This window comes from Gadus chalcogrammus, chromosome 7 (assembly GCF_026213295.1).
Source record: "Gadus chalcogrammus isolate NIFS_2021 chromosome 7, NIFS_Gcha_1.0, whole genome shotgun sequence".
In the NCBI taxonomy this organism is placed as follows: domain Eukaryota; kingdom Metazoa; phylum Chordata; class Actinopteri; order Gadiformes; family Gadidae; genus Gadus; species Gadus chalcogrammus.
This window is the reverse complement of record NC_079418.1, coordinates 7,007,952-7,027,378: the sequence shown is the minus strand read 5'-3', so window position 1 is coordinate 7,027,378 and position 19,427 is coordinate 7,007,952. Positions and strand designations below refer to the sequence as shown.

At 46.2% G+C, this 19,427-nt stretch overlaps 1 protein-coding gene and 1 long non-coding RNA gene across 2 annotated transcripts; both read left to right on the top strand.

Annotated features, from left to right (window-relative positions):
• Positions 1 to 4,114: 4,114 nt before the first annotated feature.
• On the top strand, positions 4,115 to 4,995 carry LOC130385154 (uncharacterized). The gene is made up of 3 exons (XR_008895971.1): positions 4,115 to 4,289; positions 4,463 to 4,572; positions 4,909 to 4,995. It is a non-coding gene; the product is annotated as an uncharacterized LOC130385154 (long non-coding RNA).
• A 73-nt stretch (positions 4,996 to 5,068) lies between these two features.
• Positions 5,069 to 12,260, top strand: LOC130386333 (polymeric immunoglobulin receptor-like). The gene is made up of 7 exons (XM_056595186.1): positions 5,069 to 5,132; positions 5,713 to 5,857; positions 6,150 to 6,295; positions 7,414 to 7,520; positions 8,281 to 8,357; positions 9,541 to 9,669; positions 11,517 to 12,260. The coding sequence occupies exons 1-7, from the start codon at positions 5,073 to 5,075 to the stop codon at positions 11,633 to 11,635; spliced, it is 783 nt and encodes a 260-aa protein (XP_056451161.1). The 5' UTR covers positions 5,069 to 5,072; the 3' UTR covers positions 11,636 to 12,260.
• Positions 12,261 to 19,427: the final 7,167 nt, after the last annotated feature.

Genomic DNA, 19,427 nt, shown 5'->3' with positions numbered 1-19,427 from the left:
CGACCTCCCACACAAGAGCAATGGAATCATTTGATTGTATTATATGCCTTGTTACGTGGCGATTGATCGGTAGGCCTACATTTCGGATGCGTATGTATTTTTGGAATTTTAAATTGCTGCAATAAATTATGTTGTTGTTGACTTCTAACATGTCTCTATCTTTGCTGTTTAAATCTAACAGTCTATGAGTATTATATCGGCGGTAACCACTGTTTTTGGTTGCGAAATTGCGCCAGCTGGGAATTCCGTTATTGGATGTGTTTTAATAGAACGCATCCAATACACGGAATGTCCGCTGGTGACGCCACTGAGGCTATAGTAGGCTAACGATGCTCTCAGCATCCTACGAGTTGAGTCCTCGTTAGCGTTTTCACGACGTTCGTTACCAACGATGCTTTCGGGAAACGGTGTGAAAACTGAACGATGCTCGTACGACGCACTTCAGGATCTACTTAGGCTAAAGATGCGTTCGGGATGCGTTCGGGTTTCCCGATGGATAACGATCTTCGCTCGTAAGATCATTCTCCCGATGGATCTTTCGAACCATCGATAATTTCTTTGGAGCGTTTCCCGAAACGTAAAGTTTTCCCGAAACTTTACGTGAACGCGCTTTCACTGCACTCACGATGATCGTAGGATTGATGTAACTGTCCACTGACACGGGGCTGAAACAGGCAGGGGCGGCCCCAGCACATTTGGCGCTCTAGGAGAGCTTCACTCCTGGCGCCCCCCCCCCCCCTCCGCAAAAAAAAATAAAATAAATAAAAAAAAAAAGTTTGTTAATTCCCCACGAAAACTGAATTGCAACCTTGAAAAACTGTTTTGCCCTGTAACTGCATTTCTTTCACATAAACACAACAACGATCGCAACGATGAACAAACATTAATTCAAGAATAAAATCCACGGAGGAAAAAATTGCGCCCCGGATGGCTTTTGCCTCTTAATTTTCTTGATTTCGTTCTTGATTCTCGATTCTTGAAAACACTCTAACCAAACGCCTTATAGTACTAGCATGTTCTGACGAAACCAAGGAGGTAGGTTCCCCTTCCGTTTTCGATTTTTGGCTCATTTTACCCTAATGTTAGATTTTTTTTTTTTAATGTCAAAATATTGGTTGGAGATATAGAAGGGGCGCAAAAATATGCACCAGGAGGGAAAAAATATATAATTGTGTTTTTTTTTTTTTTGTTTTTTTTTTCTCTAGATCTCTAGTATAGAATATTTGTTGACATAAAAAATGCAACGTTCCATTCATTCATTATCATTCAAACACGGCTATTGCTGACCCGATTAGGAGAGCTTGGTCTAGATCCTGCCCATATTGTTGGGAAGGATGAAGTAGGCTATAGGCAGGGTTCGAGTTATGATTCTATTGCGCTGAATTTTGACAGGGGAGGGGGGGGGGGGGATATAGGAGGTATTGGCTATTATGACACGGCTCTTCTCAATGCCGTGGTGGAACGCTCCGTTCACTTGCATGGGCCCTTCACAACAACGCCAGCTTCTTTGGTTGCTAAGCGATGTCAACGTCTTTGGCTAACCATTTCTCTGCTAATCAACACTACGCATGGTTACAAATAAATTGTAAAAAGACACCTTGTGAAGTTAGGCTATTTTATCGTTTGGCAAGTAGCCGCTCGTAATCGAAAATAAGCCCCTTCAGGTCGAAGCACCTCCGTTTCGCGTCGGTGTCCGGTCGCCCTGTCTGGGCTTAGGAAAATAGCTTTATTTGTAATTACAATATTATGCGGCTGTATTTTCCGAGACCCCCAAAGATATTTGAGTTTACTGCTTTCATGGGAGCCAGACCTCTCTTTATGGGAGCTCAGCTCCCACTGCCTCCCACCTAACTCGAACCCTGGCTATAGGTCTTTCTACACTGCCGAGCCGGTTCGGTCGCAGCTTGGCACGCCCGACGATTTCACCTTCTTGTCTCAAGTTTCCTGTGTAAAACCGAGGGGGTCAAATCCCCCGTTCGTCACGACGCGGGGTTTCTTGGTTCACTGGGGAAGGCGGGGCTGTGCACGGAGTCTCTGAAATAAAACACAATAAATAAAACATTATTACGTCATGACCGGTGGCACCAGGTCAGCAGTCAATCAATCAAAGGGTCTCAAATCATCCTTTTTATAAGAACAATGTCAGAAAGGACAAAGCCTGGCATTTAATTGCAGTCGTTTTGGGAGTGGAAGGTGAGTACATTAGGTTGAGGATTATCGCGGGATCTCGTGATCTCGCGTGAATACGGCTAGCTCGCAAGGCAGCGTTGCGCTGCCGTAACGCGCCCGGTGGAAATGCAAGCAGGGCAAAGTCGCGGCCAAGACGTGCCGCAGCCGTAACGTTGCCGTAACGCGTCCGGTGGAATCCCCGGGTGAGTCTGATTTAACTCTGGGGCTGGGGGAGGCTGCACACCTGTTGCTCGTTGACCAATCAGAGTGCAGCTAACCAGGGGTGGACTGGCCATCTGGCATACCGGGCATCGTCCCGGTGGGCCGTTGACCCAATGTGGGCCGGTCCGGTCCGCTATGTTTTGTTTTTTTCTCTCTCTCTAAATTCCCTCCAATTGGGCCGGCCAATGGGCAACAGAGGGCTAGCAGTGTGTGGCCAGCATCGACACAGATTATTGGTCTATGTTTGTCATTGTCAATCAATCATGGGCTGACAGGCTCAGAGAGCCCTGGCAGTGCTGTCAATCAAAACAGAAACCAGGGTGGGCTGGACCTCATGGCATGGGCCGGAGTCGTGGGAGTCCGTGACTCCCACGAGTAAGTAATTCATGTCTTAGACTTTTTCTCGCAGCTACAGATAAAAAAAATTAAATTCTCTATTTATGGTTTCACAATTACTGAGTCACAGTTGAAACAAATGCGTTTCAGCTCTAATGCTGCTACTGTCTGTAATATGTTTCTATTTAGATTATTTGTCAGGATATTTTGGTCGGGTTTTAACTAATGCTGGGCTTACACAAAAAGATTTTCACATTCACAGACTAAAAACTGCAAGAGAGAAATTAGCGTTGGATCAAGTGTGATATTTAACAAGCGTTTTGTAGCTACGTAGATATGGGGGATGGAGATGCAGCGACCACAGGATGTCTGTTAACTTCCTGTTCAGGTTTCACGCCTTTCTTGTCAGCAGCACAAGAGACAAACAAAAACAAAAAAAGGCAACAACTGCTATTAGCAGTGCTGTACTATTATTCGGATGTATGTACTTGATTAAATTGTTTTAATAAAGTACATACAGGGTTCTTCCCGTTCGTCTCGTCCCACCCCTAGTGCTGATAATGTAGTGGGCTGGTCTGGACAGAAAATGCCAGGGCTGAATTTTTGTCCCAGTCCACCCCTGCAGCTAACCCTTTACAGAGAACGGCTCTTACCTTCAATAGGCAGAGGTGGGCTGTACTACTCGGACTAAGAGAGGGTTAGAGAAGTCCCCCCCCCCCCCCCCCCCCCCCAAGTACCTTCTAGTGTTTCGGAAAGACTAGCTTGCTCGCTCTCTCTCAGATCCAAGCTATCTCTCTCTCAGATCCAATCACTCTCTCACTCTCTCGCTTTCGCTCTCGCTCTCTTCCTTCACTCCAACCTCGCTCTCTTTTATCCGAAAACTCCCTGCCACTCCCTTCATGCTTGAAATGCGGGTGCATATAAATGTCAAAACTCGGTCATTAAAACAGAACTATCTCACTTCCTGAATCTCACTCCAAGAACCCAACTGTCTGCTGTTGGGTTTGGACTCCCCTATGGTCCAGAGTAGAAAATAGGAGTGAATTATGGCTCACGTGAGCAAAAAAATATAATTGATTTCAAGCTGAATCCCTGTAACAATAAAATAGAATAATAATACAAATCAGACCGCACGCAAGAACTGTATTGAAGGCAAAACGTACGCGCGTAAAACCAAAACCCCAATAGGTCCATTTTATTAAACATCCTCCACCAAATCCAGGGTTTTATGGCGCACTGTGGATATAAATAAGGTGTCAATCTCACTTTCGCGTAGGACACCTCGGTATGGACACGCGAGACGTCCCGCGGCCGCGCCCCTCCTCGGTGTCCCGTGCGCTCCGCGCGCTGACGCAGCACATTAGGAAGGGGGGTGTGGGGGGTTCCTTCCCTACACCGTGCATGTTGAACGTATGGGTTTGGTAACGCGATCCAATATTGGACCGGAGGTGCATGGCACAGAAGGTGTTTGCACGTTTTGCGCGTTCACGCGTCACCACCTAGCGCTCCCCCTCCTTGCTGTTTCGTTTTTTTTCTCCCGTCGTGGCAATCCCGCGATTTTAGTAGGTTCCGGCTTTTGGTTGGTTTTATTTGAATCGCTTATACTTTTACGCATGGAACTTTTACGCAAGACTCGATTTCTGGAACGGCGCGGCGCGCATATCCGGTTCACTTTCTACACAAGTATAATTCTTCTGCAATAATAATTATGTTTTTGGGGGGGTCCATGGTGTAGGGTACGTGATTGTGTGCGTATTTGGTCCGAAAAAGCAGAAAAGTGCGACTGAACAATGCAATCCAGTAGCGTGATGCTGGTGGTTCTGTTCCTCGGAGTGCTCTGCCGGGGTGAGTGCTTCCTTAATGTCCTCCTCCAAAGCAATAATACCACGAGTGGATCTTGTTGTTTGATCCAAGAGGGTCTGTCCTTGCATTGTTTAGGAGGGCTTGGGATACAAACATGTCATTGACGGCTATGACTGCTTTGCCTGTTATGTTTTGCATTTGACTAACTTGAACTTGTGTGTGTGTGTGTGTGTGTGTGTGTGTGTGTGTGTGTGTGTGTGTGTGTGTGTGTGTGTGTGTGTGTGTGTGCGTGTGTGTGCCTGTCTGTCTGTCTGTCTGTCTGTCTGTCTGTCTGTCTGTCTGTCTGTCTGTCTGTCTGTCTGTCTGTCTGTCTGTCAGCCGCACCCCCCAGCACGGAGATGGTGACCCTGGAAGTGGAGTTGGGGGCCATGGCGATCTTCCCCTGCAACGGCTCCTCCTTTCTGGGGCTGGGGGCCGGCGGGGGCCTAGGGGGGCCCGGGGGAGAGGAGGAGGATGAGGGGGGGCTGTTCGTCTGGGAGGCCATGGGGAAGGACGTGGTCGCCTTCAAGGACGGGGCCATGGTGGAGGGCTCCCAGTATGAGGTACGGTTTTGTGTTTGTGTTAGTGTTAGTACCTCTTTCTTTTTTTAGTTCCTTTTTCTGTGGTTCCTTTTTTCTGTAGTTCTGGAGCCACAAACCACCAGGAAACTATAGGATTTGTTTACTTGTCACTTCATTTTACAAGCAAAGCGGGTTTGGTCATAGTGATGGTCATGGTTCTAGACAGACAAAGAAAGAGATAAATTATAATATCTCTCTTAACAAACTATGGCCTTTCAATCAAATGAAATACTTAGACTTTTAAGTGCCTCATAACATAATGTAACAAAGTAAATAAATTGGCCATTTAACCGTCACATCATTTCTAGAACAAACAATATCAAATAAATGAAAAGAAACGTACATTGAAGGCAATTCAAAAGACACGGCAAACAGCGTCACACACTCGGCCATGGGAAGGATGTGGTTAGTCAAAGGGAGAAGGCCTCCCTGCTCCCTGGGACTCTATTCCTAGTGGGAGGGCAGGCCAGCACCCTGAATCACCACTGGGTGTCCCTTATAGAGGGGAACTTAACTTGCAGTTTCCAACCCATCCGTTCTCTGGTGCCTCTCTGCCCTCCAGGGGCGTGTTCACCTGGCGTCTGAGGACAGCGTCCTGACGGGTGATTGGTCGCTGGTTCTGGAGGGGGTGCGGCACGCCGATGTCAACATGTACGAGTGCATCGTACCGGGGAGAAGGACCCTGGCCAATGTGTGGCTGAGTGTGGGTGAGTCAGGGAGGGAGGGGGGAGGGAGAAAGAGAGGGAGACGGAGGGAGAGAGACCCTGACCAATGTGTGGCTGAGCGTGGGTGAGAGAGGGAGGGAGGGGGGGGAAGAGGGGGAAGGATGGGGGGAGGGAGAGAGAGAGAGACACTCTAGCACAGACACACACACTCAAACAGCCAGACAGACAGACAGACAGACAGGGGGTTGGGCGTTGTGGCAACATAAACCCCAGGGAGGAGGGCAGGGGGGGGGTCTTCATCATTCTACCCTCCTCTCTCTCCCCTTCCCCCCAGAGCCCCCTGAGGGGCAGACCCTGTGGGTGAACGCGTGGCTCGGGGACTCCACCTACCTGAGCTGTGAGGCCCCAGAGGCGGAGCGCTCACAGGACCTCCGCTTCTGGTGGGAGAAGGACGGGGTCCCGGTGCCGCACGACCATGAGGTAGGGCGGGGGTCCGATGGTACGAGGGGGTTTGGAACAAGAGTCTGCTCCTAGTCGGAGTGACAGAGGCAAGCGTGTTGACCCACGTCCTTGCAAGGACATTGCAAGGACGTTACTAGGGTGTTGCTAGGGTGTTGCTATAGTGTTCTTTAAGTGTTCCTCTGGGTGGTTGCTAGGACGTTGTTAGGGTGCTGCCATGGTGTTCTTTAAGTGTCCCTCTGTGTGGTTGTTAGGATGTTGCTAGGGTGTTGCCAGGATGTTCGTTATGGTTACACGACTGTTCTTCTGGGTGGTTGCTCGGATGTTGCTATGGTGTTCTTTAAGTGTCCCTTTGGGTGGTTGTTAGGACGTTGCTAGGGTGTTACTATAGTGTTCTTAATGGCTACTCGACTGTTCTTCTGGGTGGTTGCTCTGGTGTTGCTATGATGTTCTTTAAGTGTTCCTCTGGGTGGTTGTTAGGACGTTGCTAGGGTGTTCTGGATGGTTGCCATTGTGATGCTAGGTATCCTGGGGTGGTTGCTATGAACTCTGTGTGGTTGCTTAGGAATATGGGTGGTTGCTAGGGATCCTGGGGGGTTGCTAGTGAGCCTTGGTGGTTGCTAGGGACAATGGGTGGTTGCTAGGGATACTGGGTGGTTGCTAGGGAATCTTGGTGGTAGCTAGGGACTCTGGGTGTTTGCTAGGGGCAATGGGTGGTTGCTAGGGACTGTTGGTGGTTTATAGGGTGAAACTAGCTAACCGGTTCATAACTCAAAGCTGCATGGGTCAAATATTTTAATTTTTTTCTTCATTATTATTATTGACATTTCATATCGTCAGAGAAGCGACCGTAGCAAGTAGTGACCGTAACGAACGTAGCATGTAGCGAATGTAGTGACTAGCATGCATCGACTGTAGCATGTGGCGACCATTTCATGTAGCGACCATAGCATGTAGCGACCGAACCATGTAGCGATCATAGCATGTAGCGACCCTACTATGTAACGACCCTAGCATGTAGTGACCGTAGCATGTAGCAACCGTTGCATGTAGCGTGTACCGACCATAGCATTTGGCGACCTTAACATGTAGCGACCATCGCTAAGGACGACCTCTCTTTTTGTTTTTGTCGGGTACAGGATGAAGATCGTTTCCACGTGGAGACGGACGGTAACCATGTGGGTCTGATCATCAGCCAGGTACTGATCACCGACAGGGGGGTCTACCACTGCTTCTTCCAATCACGGTGAGGCCTGGGTCTGACCGGCCTAACAGGGCCGGGTGGACATCAATGTGGGCCAATAGGGAGCAGCCAAACCTGAGATTAAATGAAAAAATGGGCGTAGCGGGAAAGATTGATTTTGATAAAATCAGAATCAGAATTACTTTAATACATTACTGTAATCAAGTTCAGTAAAATTCCTAGCCTTGGTTCCTGAAAAGCCACGTAGTGGCGACAATACAAGATAAAGTAAATTACATAGTGAAAATACTAATATGTAGTGGTACCAGCCAAGGTTGATTGAAGTGCAAAAATGCTGTGCAAATTACAAAAATATGTATTTTAATCATCTGTTTTTGTACTGATGTAGACGTACAACATACCCAAAGTGTGTACATTAAGTGGCAGGACGTACAACATACCCTAAGTGTGTACATTAAGTGGCAGGATGTACAAACATACAATAAATGTGTACATTAAGTGCCAAGACGTACAAACATAAAATAAGTGTGTACATGAAGTGCCAGGATGTACAAACATACAATAAGTGTGTACATTACATTACGTGCCAGGACGTACAAACATACAAGAAGTGGGAGGGGTTGGAGGGGAACTCTGAACAGGTGAGTCTGGAGTCTTCTGCGGCGGCTGGTGAGTGACTCTTCGGTCCAGTCGTCGGCAGGGTGCTCGTTCCACCACTGTGGTGCCAAAACAGATACGAGTTGTGACTTTGATGACTTTTGCTGGTCTGTGGTTGATTTGTTTCGCCTCCCCCACCCCCCAGGCCCTCTCCAGAGCCGAGGCGAGGGTCTCCAGAAATCGTGAAATTGACCGTTTTGGGATCGGAGCACTTGGACGACGGTAATAATTTCTGTCCTGGTTATATTTTTATTTATTTAACCTGAATTTAAGCAGGTTAAAGTCTCATTTTAGATCAGAATCTCTGGTCTCTCTTTTGTGAGAGAGAGAGAGAGAGAGAGAGAGAGAGAGAGAGAGAGAGAGAGAGAGAGAGAGAGAGAGAGAGAGAGAGAGAGAGAGAGAGAGAGAGAGAGAGAGAGAGAGAGAGCAAGTGCGCACCCTATTTCCTGCTGCCACTGAGGAAAAAATATGAGCAAACGTGTTGTGAAACGTGTGATTTATGGGATAGGATTTGTGAGCCTAGAACTCCATATGGTTTAACTTGTGTTGTTTGTGGGACAGCAAAACAACAATTCTACAAGTTTGTCAACTCCTAAAAAAACAAATCTCTGTGGCCTCTCATATCGATACACAACAACGAATTCCACGGTCACAGGTAGGGATGCACCGATTGTGAAATTTTGGGCCGATACCGATGTTTAAAATAACATCTTGGTCATAGCCGATGTCGATACCGATGTTTTTTTATTGTTATTTATTTCCCCTTTTGTGCCAGGGAAACAAACCCTAACCCCCCACCCACGCACGCAGACACGCACCTCGTATACACACACACACAATGACACAGGGAGAGGATTTATGATTTGTATGTAATCAATCTGTTTATTTCAACAACTGCGGCATCAACATTCAACATCAAAATTATTTCAACGTGGGCTTAGGCAGATGCGCCGAAAACAGATTGCTATTTATTTTACTGAACACAGCCTGCACGACGGTGAACTAGACACATCTTTAGCATATGGAAACTATGGCCAAAAAAATTACTTCACAGTGTGTCTTTTTACAATTTATTTGTTACAAGCATTCGTAGTGTTAATCAGCTGAGAAATAGTCCGACAATGACCTTGACGTTGCTTAGCAACCGAGGACGCTTGCCGAGTGATACGACAGAAAAAAAAAAGCCTGCGCACACATGTGGCTAACCCTTTACCGATGTTCGTCCGATACATCGGTGCATCCCTAGTCACAGGAGCTCAGTTTTTCTTCTGAAATAATATCTTCATAGGGAAAAGCTTTTGTGAAACCTTTCACATGCTCTCCTCGTCTGTCATTTTCCGTCTTATTATGAACTATTCTTTGATAGTTTGTGTTCCGTGTTGACATTCTTAACAATTCTTCCCAGAGGAGATGGGCCCCGAGGCGACTCCATCGACGGAGCCTTCTACGCCACAGGATGAGGAGGAGGAGGTGCCGACCCCCTCGGACCCCACCCTGCTGGAGAGCCCCCTACTCCTCTCCGATGACACCCTCGGTGAGCTGCTCACCTCAAACCGACCCCGCTTCAGAACACAAAATCGTGGTCACAAAGTGCTTTACGGGCAGCGGTGACACAGTGGGTTGACTGGTAACTGGACCTGGTTGGATCCCCGGCTCCTCCCCGGAGTGTTGAGGTTTCCCTGAGCGAGACGACTCACCCTGACTGCTCCTGACGAGCTAGCTGTCTCCCTGAGGGGTCGACTCCGCCATCGGTGCGTGAATGATGGAATGATGGTTATAAGTCGCTTTGGATGCCAGTTCGTCAGGAGCAGTGACACCTCGAGACTCAGTTAGGAGGAGCTGGAGATCGAACTTGCAACTTTCCAGTTACAAGTCAACCCGCTCTACTTCCAGAGCCACATGCCACTCATACTATATGATTCTATCAGACCCAGATGTCAAAGATCAGAGGCTGAGATACATGCCTTTCCCCTGCCCACAACACAACCGAGAAGTTGCGACCGCCCAGAACCAATTAAATTGTTTCCCCAGAAAAATTAATTCCACAATCACAATCACAATCACTCAACTGTAAGGATGTTGAAACCTGCTCATTCCAAACACAGCCCCAATCTTACGCGAGAGAGAGAGAGAGAGAGAGAGAGAGAGAGAGAGAGAGAGAGAGAGAGAGAGAGAGAGAGAGAGAGAGAGGTTTTCACTTTTTAGATTTCAAGAAGGGAGGAAATAACTTGGGTTAACTTGGTTGCATAGATGGCTTGCTAAATTTTTGTGGCAAAGGGAGGGGCCACCCAGTATGAGAAAGGTTTACCTCATAAAGTATTCGTTAGCAGTAAATAATTAGAAACAGTAAGTAAAATAGTATATTTTCTATCAGACTTTAGATTATTTGTCTAAAGTCTGGTTAGTGAGTCTATATTAGTATTCCTACGATAGGCTACGTCGCGTAGCTCGATATTAGATAGATGAGTTCCCCTAGCATGCCTAGGGTCCCCCATTAGCTAGAAATGGTGTTAGGTGTAAAACGAGCATTAGGTATCCTGCTCTGCCTTTGAAAAAACAATGCTCAGATGCGCCGATTTGGAATTCTTCCTTGTATGTCATCATACGGGGAAATCGTATCCCCCCATATCTGCTTTGCCCAATGAGCTACGACCGTGCGAGCGTCACATGTGTGTGTGTGAATACACACACTGTAACGCAAGTGTTGTACACCTCTTTGTTATCAGCGGGTAGCGGGGCTCCGGTGGGAGACAATAACAGAAGACAATCCCTTTCTCCTCCATGTCGTGGTTCAGTCTACTTCAGATTGATGTGGAAGTGGAAGAACCTGTTGGAGAACCCGACACAGTCGTTTGAGATTCATGATATCGTCTGAAGGCGCACACAGCTTTTGGCCGTGATAATATATATATATATATATTATATGATATAGATATCTATGTATAGCATGATATTATTTAGATACAGAGCTCCAGGAATCTGAATGAGGAGCTCTCCTAATTTGCATTAAAGCTACAGACACCGAAATGGCGCGTTTGGGAAATGTACGACTTCCTCGTAGTGGCTGTAGTTCAGCACCAGTGCTGAATTTCGGGAACGTCTTCAAGTACTGTTTTAGGGGCCTACTAATATCTATATTAAAGCATCCATAAGGTACCATGCCATTGGACCTTTAATATCGATTTAGAGATATAAATAGATAAAGATATATTAATATAGATTTAGAGATAGATAGATAGATAGATAGATAGATAGATAGATAGATAGATAGATAGATAGATAGATAGATAGATAGATAGATAGATAGATATTAATATCAATAAAGATTTTATACTTTTCAGTATTAGATTTCTCACCAACCCCTCCTCTCTCTCTCCCTAGGTGGGCAGGACCACAGCCATGGGGATGATGTGCCCTGGGTTCGAATCACCATCATGACCAGTGTTCTGGCCATCACTGCCGTCACACTTTGCATCCTAAGAGCCCGGTACATAATCTGACCATAGAGCGCGCCTTCGATCAGTATCCGAAATCGGAAGTTAGAGCCGCAACGATTTGACCATTCAGAGAAAAGATGTGCAAAAAATGTTTGAGATCTTTTCTATGGGAAGCTCATTCACAAAACATTGTGTTTTCTTTTTACAAATATTTATTGCGCGAATCAGTTATGTGCAATCTTTGGAATTTCCGTAGTGTTTTATCGAGTAATAAAAAAATAGTTTTATAATTTATCTGGAAAGCAGAACCCGAGGGACCCAAAGCACTAAGAGTGGATTTCGGTAAATATTTTATTTCATGACCAGAAAATAAATACATTTTATTTATAAAATATTATTCTCAACTTCTAAACGTCTTTAAACTAAAAAAAAAAAATGCCTTTTTTTTATGCGTTTTTGTTTTAATGAAGGAACATCTTTAGAGATTGCCAATGAAAATGAAAATGTTCATCTGCTAACATTTTCATGAAACTGTTATTATCATTATTCAGTAATTATGCAAACTTATTGTGTCAAAGGAACACGATGTGATGACAGACAACCTCAGATGCTCTTTACCTCCCATTATAGCATACAGCTTTTATATATAGCAACTGGTACAGTATACATGACCACTCCAAGCTCAGAATATCCGAATGAGGGAGGGAGGGAGGGAAGGAGGGAGGGAGGGAGGGAGAGAGAGAGAGAGAGAGTGCCCACTGCACCGTCAGTCAAAGGACGTCGGAAGGCGTGGCTGACGGATGGGGGAGCTTTCCAGGGTTGTCACGCCTCGTGCCCACTACCTCCGTCCGTTGACTGATCCCCATTGACTTTGAATGGGGACGGACGCGCAATGCATTGTGGATCCGTGCGCTGAAGGCGCCGTCAAAAAGTTGAAAAATGTTCAACTTTTTCAGCAGCGACGGATTCGTCATCCAATCAGAACACGTATGCAAATTTAAGCACTGTGACACTACTCGGGTTCTGACGACCCTGGAAACCTGCCCCATCCGTCAGCCACGCCTTCCCAGTCCTTTGACTGACGGTGCAATGGGCACGAGGCGTGAGCCCGAGTAGTGTCACAGTGCTTACATTTGCATTCGTGATCTGATTGGATGACGGATCCGTCGCTGCCGAAAAGTTGAGGGATCCACTTGGCTGCTGATTTGAGCTTTTTTGTGTTTTTAATATTTTGCAGAAGTTGTAATGCAATTTATAACGGGTTCAAGGAAGACTAGATAAAGGAATTCAACAGCTGTTTTCAATAAAGGTTTACATACAAATAATGGATTCGATTTGAATTGATCATATTGACACAGGTTATGTGTGTGTGTGTGTGTGTGTGTGTGTGTGTGTGTGTGTGTGTGTGTGTGTGTGTGTGTGTGTGTGTGTGTGTGTGTGTGTGTGTGTGTGTGTGTGTGTGTGTGTGTGTGTGTGTGTGTGTGTGTGTGTGTCCCAAAAACCTATCATGTTCAGGAACAGACCTCTCTAGCCAACACTGCCCTCTGCTGGACAAATGCGGCACTGCTCCAAAAAATAATTTCGAAAATTAAAGCCAGCTTGGTTGTTCTCAATCATTTTTGGGGGGTTATAACAATGGAACACAGTTGTTTAAATTAGAAAAAAAAACGTCTAGTGTGCACCCAGCATATGATAAGTCTAATACCCGTGCTCTGGTATGGTGTGGCTCATAATTAGTATTAACAGCGTTTCTGTCTGAGGACTACACATATGGCTGTCCTTGTTCACAGCATTACAACAAATACAAATATGTCTGATCTTTATCTTAGGACTGCAAATATGGTTTTCCTTTATCTTAGGACAACAAATATGGCCGTTGTCCCTGATTCTCCCCTCAATTGAATCAAACTTTTCGAAACAAGAACTGGACCAGAGAAACGTCACATTGACGTCAATCGGATCAAACGGAATCGTCTAAAAGATTCTAAGATGGATGGGAGATGGAGATGGAGGAGGAGAGAGAAGGGAGGGAGGGAAGGAGAAAGGATGGAGGGAGAGGGAGGGAGAGAGAGGGAGATGAATAGAAGACGAAGGAGGGAGACAATCGATGAATGGAGTGGAGAGTTTAGAGATGAATCACAGGAAGTAGGCGGAGGGAGGGAGGGACACACACACACATACGTCACTCAGTCATTGCCGACAAATATAAATAATTTGGCTTGTTTTCTGTGTGTGTGTTTGTGCTTGAACATGCGCCCATGACATCATTCCCCTCCTCTCATCATTCCTCTCCTCTTCCCCCCCCCCCCCCCCCCCCTCACCCGCAAACCGGACCTCTTGTCCTTTTGGTGATTCCATCATGGCCGCTCCACACGTCACCAGCCTTTGATGTGCATCACAGGCGCTGTGTGTGTGTGTGTGTGTGTGTGTGTGTGTGTGTGTGTGTGTGTGTGTGTGTGTGTGTGTGTGTGTGTGTGTGTGTGTGTGTGTGTGTGTGTGTGTGTGTGTGTGGGTATGGAGACGTTTAAGTGCAAAGAATAACCTGCACTTGTTGAATGTTTGTGTGTGAGTGGCAGATTGCGTGAGTTGATGTTGTAACTTGTGTGTGTGTGTGTGTGTGTGTGTGTGTGTGTGTGTGTGTGTGTGTGTGTGTGTGTGTGTGTGTGTGTGTGTGTGTGTGTGTGTGTGTGTGTGTGTGTGTGTGTGTTTGTATATGGGTTGACCCTAGGACTGTGTGGTGTGTTATGTGGAGAATATAGCAAAGCAATTTTTGTGTTTTTATTTTTAATTGCATGTGGTCGTTATTGTCTGTTTTTTTGGTATGTGTCTGTGACAGATTGTGTTGCAGTTGTAACTGTGTGTGTGTGTGTGTGTGTGTGTGTGTGTGTGTGTGTGTGTGTCACAGTTGTGTGTGACCCTAGGACTGTGTGCTGTGCTGTGTGAAAAGCTTGCAGAGAAAGTTTTGTGTGTTTTTATTTGTAACTGCATGTGTTTGTGTGTGTGCGTTGTAACTGTGTTCGTGTGTGTGTGTGTGTGTGTCGCAGTTGTGTGTCACCCCAGGACTGTGGGGTGTGTTATGTAGACAAGCTTGCAGAGAAAGTTTTGGGTCTTTTTACTTGTAACTGCATGTGTGTGTGTTTGTGTGTTGTCGTTGTGTGTGTGCGTCCCAATTGTGACGTTGTGTGTGTGTGTGTGTGTGTGCGTCCCAGTTGTGACTGTGTGTGTGTGTGTGTGTGTTTGTGTGTGTGTGTGTGTGTGTGTGTTGCCTGTATGTGTGTGTGTGTTTGTGTGCGTCCCGGTGCGTCCCAGTAACAGTGTGTGCGTTGTCTCCTGCGTCAGAGGGCCTTTCTCTCTGTGGCCCTTGTGCAAACATATTAAGAAGAGCCTTATCACTGCTTGTACAGCAGGACAGCACACACACACAGTGCAAACCCCACACACACAAACACACACACAGTGCAAACCCCCATACACAAACACACGCACGTACACCCATACGCGTTAAAGTACTTTCCAAACGCACACACTCAGAGCGCATTCACAAAATAGTTGGACGCACACACCGCAGAGACACAATAGGCCTCATGCCCCAAACTGCCCAAATGTCACCGCAATGACTGAGAGCCTTAGGAGGCGGGGCCAGGACCTGCGTCGGAAGCTCCGGTTGGCTCCGAGCGAGCTGTCCGTCGCCGCCGCCGACGGCTGTGGGTTTATAAAGGGGTCGAATTTTCGGTTTGGGTCAGAAACACGCGGCAGGAACCGCGGGAAAATATCGAGTCTGCTCGACAAGCCTTCTGCAAAGAGGTGCATCTATACCGCACGAAACGCTGCACAACTGAAACGAATAAACGAAGTAGAACGAAAAAAAGAAGGAACAAAGACAACAGTTTTTTGACGTGGAAAAGGAAAAAAACAACAGAAAAACGAACGACACATTTTTTGTCTGCGAAAGGTTTTCGGGATATTTTGCATCGCTCTTCCGGTTGACAAACTTTTGAGACATTACGAAAGTTACGAATTTTCATCACGTAACGCCTCTGCGAACGCCATTAGAGAAACTCGGCTAATTCTTCTACCGGAAAAAACTTCGGAAAGAGCTGAATTCACAACCGGCTCGCGTCCAAACACGTCCGACGAATCTTCAGCGAATAAACCAAACCGTGATCAGTAGAGTTCCATCAGTCTCCCACATGGCAACCTTCAGCTTCATGGCGGTGATGATGGCCGTCTCTCTAGCGGCCGTTCTTCTCAATGACGGATCGGAAGCAGCACCAGCAGAGAGAGGTAACACTCACCCCATGATTCAACTCAAGGTGTTTTAATGTCTTTGAATCCCAGGTCGAGTTGTCAAAGTAAAAGTCAACTTCTTTTCAATTTCAAAATATGTGCCAGACATACAGAGGAGTCGAAATTGCGTTTATCTCCGACTGATTGTTGTCTACGGGGAATGGGTTAACCTAGTGATTGTTAGTGCTTGGCACTTGGTTCTATTAACATCCTTATTGTAGCGACAGCGATATATTGTTGTTTCTCTTTCTTCTGACAAATGGACTTATTGTAAGTCGCTTTGAATAAAAACGTCTGCTAAACACCCTGAATGTTAATGTAAATGAATCCATTAATAGTAGTTGATATTGATGAATGAAATGCATACTATACACAACGATTGGAGAACTCACAGTAATTTTTGGTAAAAATTTGCTAGCATTAAGGCTAAAACTACACTTAACTTCGATTAGAATGTTTGTGTTTAATCGGAGACGTTGCGTGTCCATTTCACACAATATTTGATTGACCGTGGTAAGGGAGAGACATCTTATGGGTAATTTGGGATATGTGTGTGTCGTATTTGTAATTTAAATTAGAAATCTAAATTGTTTGCGTATTTATAGACAATACGTATTCAGTGCCTTCTGGAAACGGTCCCCTCCTGTGTGTGTGTGTGTGTGTGTGTGTGTGTGTGTGTGTGTGTGTGTGTGTGTGTGTGTGTGTGTGTGTGTGTGTGTGTGTGTGTGTGTGTGTGTGTGTGTGTGTGTGTGTGTGTGTTGGGGTTCTGTTCAAACAGAGACACCACTAAGCCCCTTTGTTGTGGTGCCCAAAACAGAACTTCAGACGTCATCTCTCTCTCTCTCTCTCTCTGTCTCTCTCAAGCATCTGACGCCTCAGCCTCTCCGTCTGCGATCACTTAGCAACAATATCAGACACGATGACGAAGGAATGCACGTCAAACGTTTGTGTTACATAACGTAGGCTTACACAACAACAAAATCGAAGCATGAAATATAATCACATGGGAAGATTGCCGAGTATGCATTTCAATTTAGATTTACATTTAGGGTGATTGACATACGCTTTTATCCAAAAAGACTCACAACGGTTCACACACACATCCACACACCGACGGCGGAGTTGGTGTGTGAGGGAGTCGATCGGTCTGGAGGTCAGGACCACAGAAGGGGGGGCGGCAGTAGCTCAGGAGGTAGAGCGGGTCGGCTGGGAACCTGAAGGTTCCTAGTTGGATCCCTTGTGTGTAGGTGTCCCTGAGCGAGACGCCTCACCCTCACTGCTGCTGACCACCTTGCTGTCGCCCTGAGGGGTCGACTCCGCCGTCGGTGGGTGAATGTGTGTATGAATGGTTCTAAGTCGCTTTGGATAAGAGAATCGGTAAAATCCCCTAAATGTAAATGGATAGACACATACAAATGAAAGCTTTGCTGTTTCGGTCTTTATTTGATCCTTTACGCACGGACAATGTACGTACATTCAGTTGAATTCTTCAAAAGCTACTTTTTCCTCCTTCTGTTTCATCCCTTGTCCTCCTCATCATCTGCTTCGTTGTCATGGTAACGCCACTCTTGATCACTCATCCATCCATCTGCTCGTGGATCCAACCATCATCCATTCATCCCTCAGAAGTAATCCTTTATTCTTTTATGTTTGTATTTGTCTAAGGCCTGAATGTTTACCGAATTAATTTATTAATATACATATTTTATTTATTTTATTTAAAGATGCCTCTTTTTAGAAGCAACACTATCTCGCATCGATATCGTTTTTCGTTAAACATTTCCCACAACTAAACTGATCGTAATGACGTTTTATTGTTGTGTCTACAGGTTTCCTCAGTTTCTTTCATGCACCGGAGAGATCACAGAATTCACCGAACTTCGCAGCCGAACAAGAGACAATGGACTGGTCTCCAAACTATCTGAGTGGACGTCTGAGAACCTGGCTGCTAGCCGCCATGCCAACAGCCAGTGCTAACGCTATGGCTACGGCTACCGCTGAGGCTACGGCTAACGCTATCGCTAAGGCTAAGGCTAATGCTATGGCTAATGCTATCGCTATGGCTAATGCTAAGGTTATGGCTACGGCTAGGGGCGGGCTGGTCAGAGCGCCGAGGAGCAGCAGGGAGATGAGCAGTCCAGATAAATCGATCCAGATACTTAGGATGATCTCCAGGCTGGACGAGCTGTACAGGACTATTAATGGAACACTGAGCAGACGGATCGCCTTCATGCCGCGAGGTAAAGGAGATGAAGTCCCTCTCCTCATACTTGTTGTATATTGTACGTCCTGGCACTTAATGTGCGCACTTATTGTATGTCTTTCGTCCTGGCACTTAATTTATGCACTAATTGTACGTTGTACTAAGTTATAGTACTTATTTGTGTACCATTTTATCCTAGCTATCTCTGTTGTAGACGGAGAATACAATAGTGATTGTAGTGCTTGGCACTTGCTTCTATGAACATCCTTACTCTACCCACAGAGATATATTGTTGTTTCTCTTTCTAAAGACAAATTAACTTATTGTAAGTCTCTTTGGATAATAGCATCTGATAAATGCCCTGAATGTAAATGTAAAGGATGTCTCTGTGGGAGGGATGTGTTTAGCGAAGAGATTGAGATGTTTATGATTTTTTAGCGGGAAGTTCTGATTCGACCAAAAAAAATTCGGAGATGTTGGTTTTCAAAGGAGGAAACACTGACTAAAACTCGTTTATTTACAGCCAATGGCAGAACTTCGGCAAAGAAGAATAAAGTGGTTGGTAACGTAGACTTTTTTGAAACATCGGAAATGGTTTTTTTTAAGTTATAAAATGTTTTCTTTATTGGATGGCAAAAATGATATCAAATTCCATAGAAGATTAAATTTCGATTTTTTTTCGTGTAGGTACCAGCCCCTGAGGCAGTGTTAAAGCTCACCACAGCCCCTATGGAGACGGTGGGTACTGCACCCAGAGCCAGCACAGACAACGTCATCCCCAGCATGACGGGTCGAAGCTCAAAGAAATCCAACCCGCCCCCCAAAAAGTCAAACAAAAGAGGTGAGATGTAAAAATTGCAGAAGTCATACAAATGTATTTAATTTTAGGTATCAACCCATCAGCTGATTTGTATCTTTTTCTCCTTCTCTCTGCAGTCTGCTTCTGGAAGTACTGCTCCCAGAACTGACCTGACCTCCACACACACTGAACACTGTCCCTGAACTTGTGTTGCTATGGAGACCATTGCCTTGACCCGCCCCCATCCTCCCCCTTTGACAACGATGTGCACACAGGATGAATGCATGAATACCACATTCACCCCCCATTCTCTGCTCACCCCTCTCCTCCCCATCATCCCTCTCCCCCCTCCCTCCCCCCTGTCCGCCCTCTCCCCCTCCCTCTCTCTCCCCTCCCTCCCTCCCTCCTTCTTCCCCTCCTCCCTCTCCCCCTCTCGCTCCGTCCCTCTCTCTCTCTCTCTCCCCCTCCCTTCTCCCTCCTTCTCTCTCTCTCCCTCTCTCTCTCCCTCTCCCCCTTCCCTCTCCTCCCTCCCTCTCTCTCCCCCTTCCCCTGTCCCCCCCTCCTCC

Coding starts and splice junctions, on each gene's coding strand:
- LOC130386333 (XM_056595186.1), top strand. CDS start 5,073: ATGGGGAAGGACGTGGTCGCCTTCAAGGACGGGGCCATGGTGGAGGGC. Junction 6,296..7,413: donor CGGTGCCGCACGACCATGAG/GTAGGGCGGGGG, acceptor TGTCGGGTACAG/GATGAAGATCGTTTCCACGT. Junction 9,670..11,516: donor CCTCTCCGATGACACCCTCG/GTGAGCTGCTCA, acceptor CTCTCTCCCTAG/GTGGGCAGGACCACAGCCAT.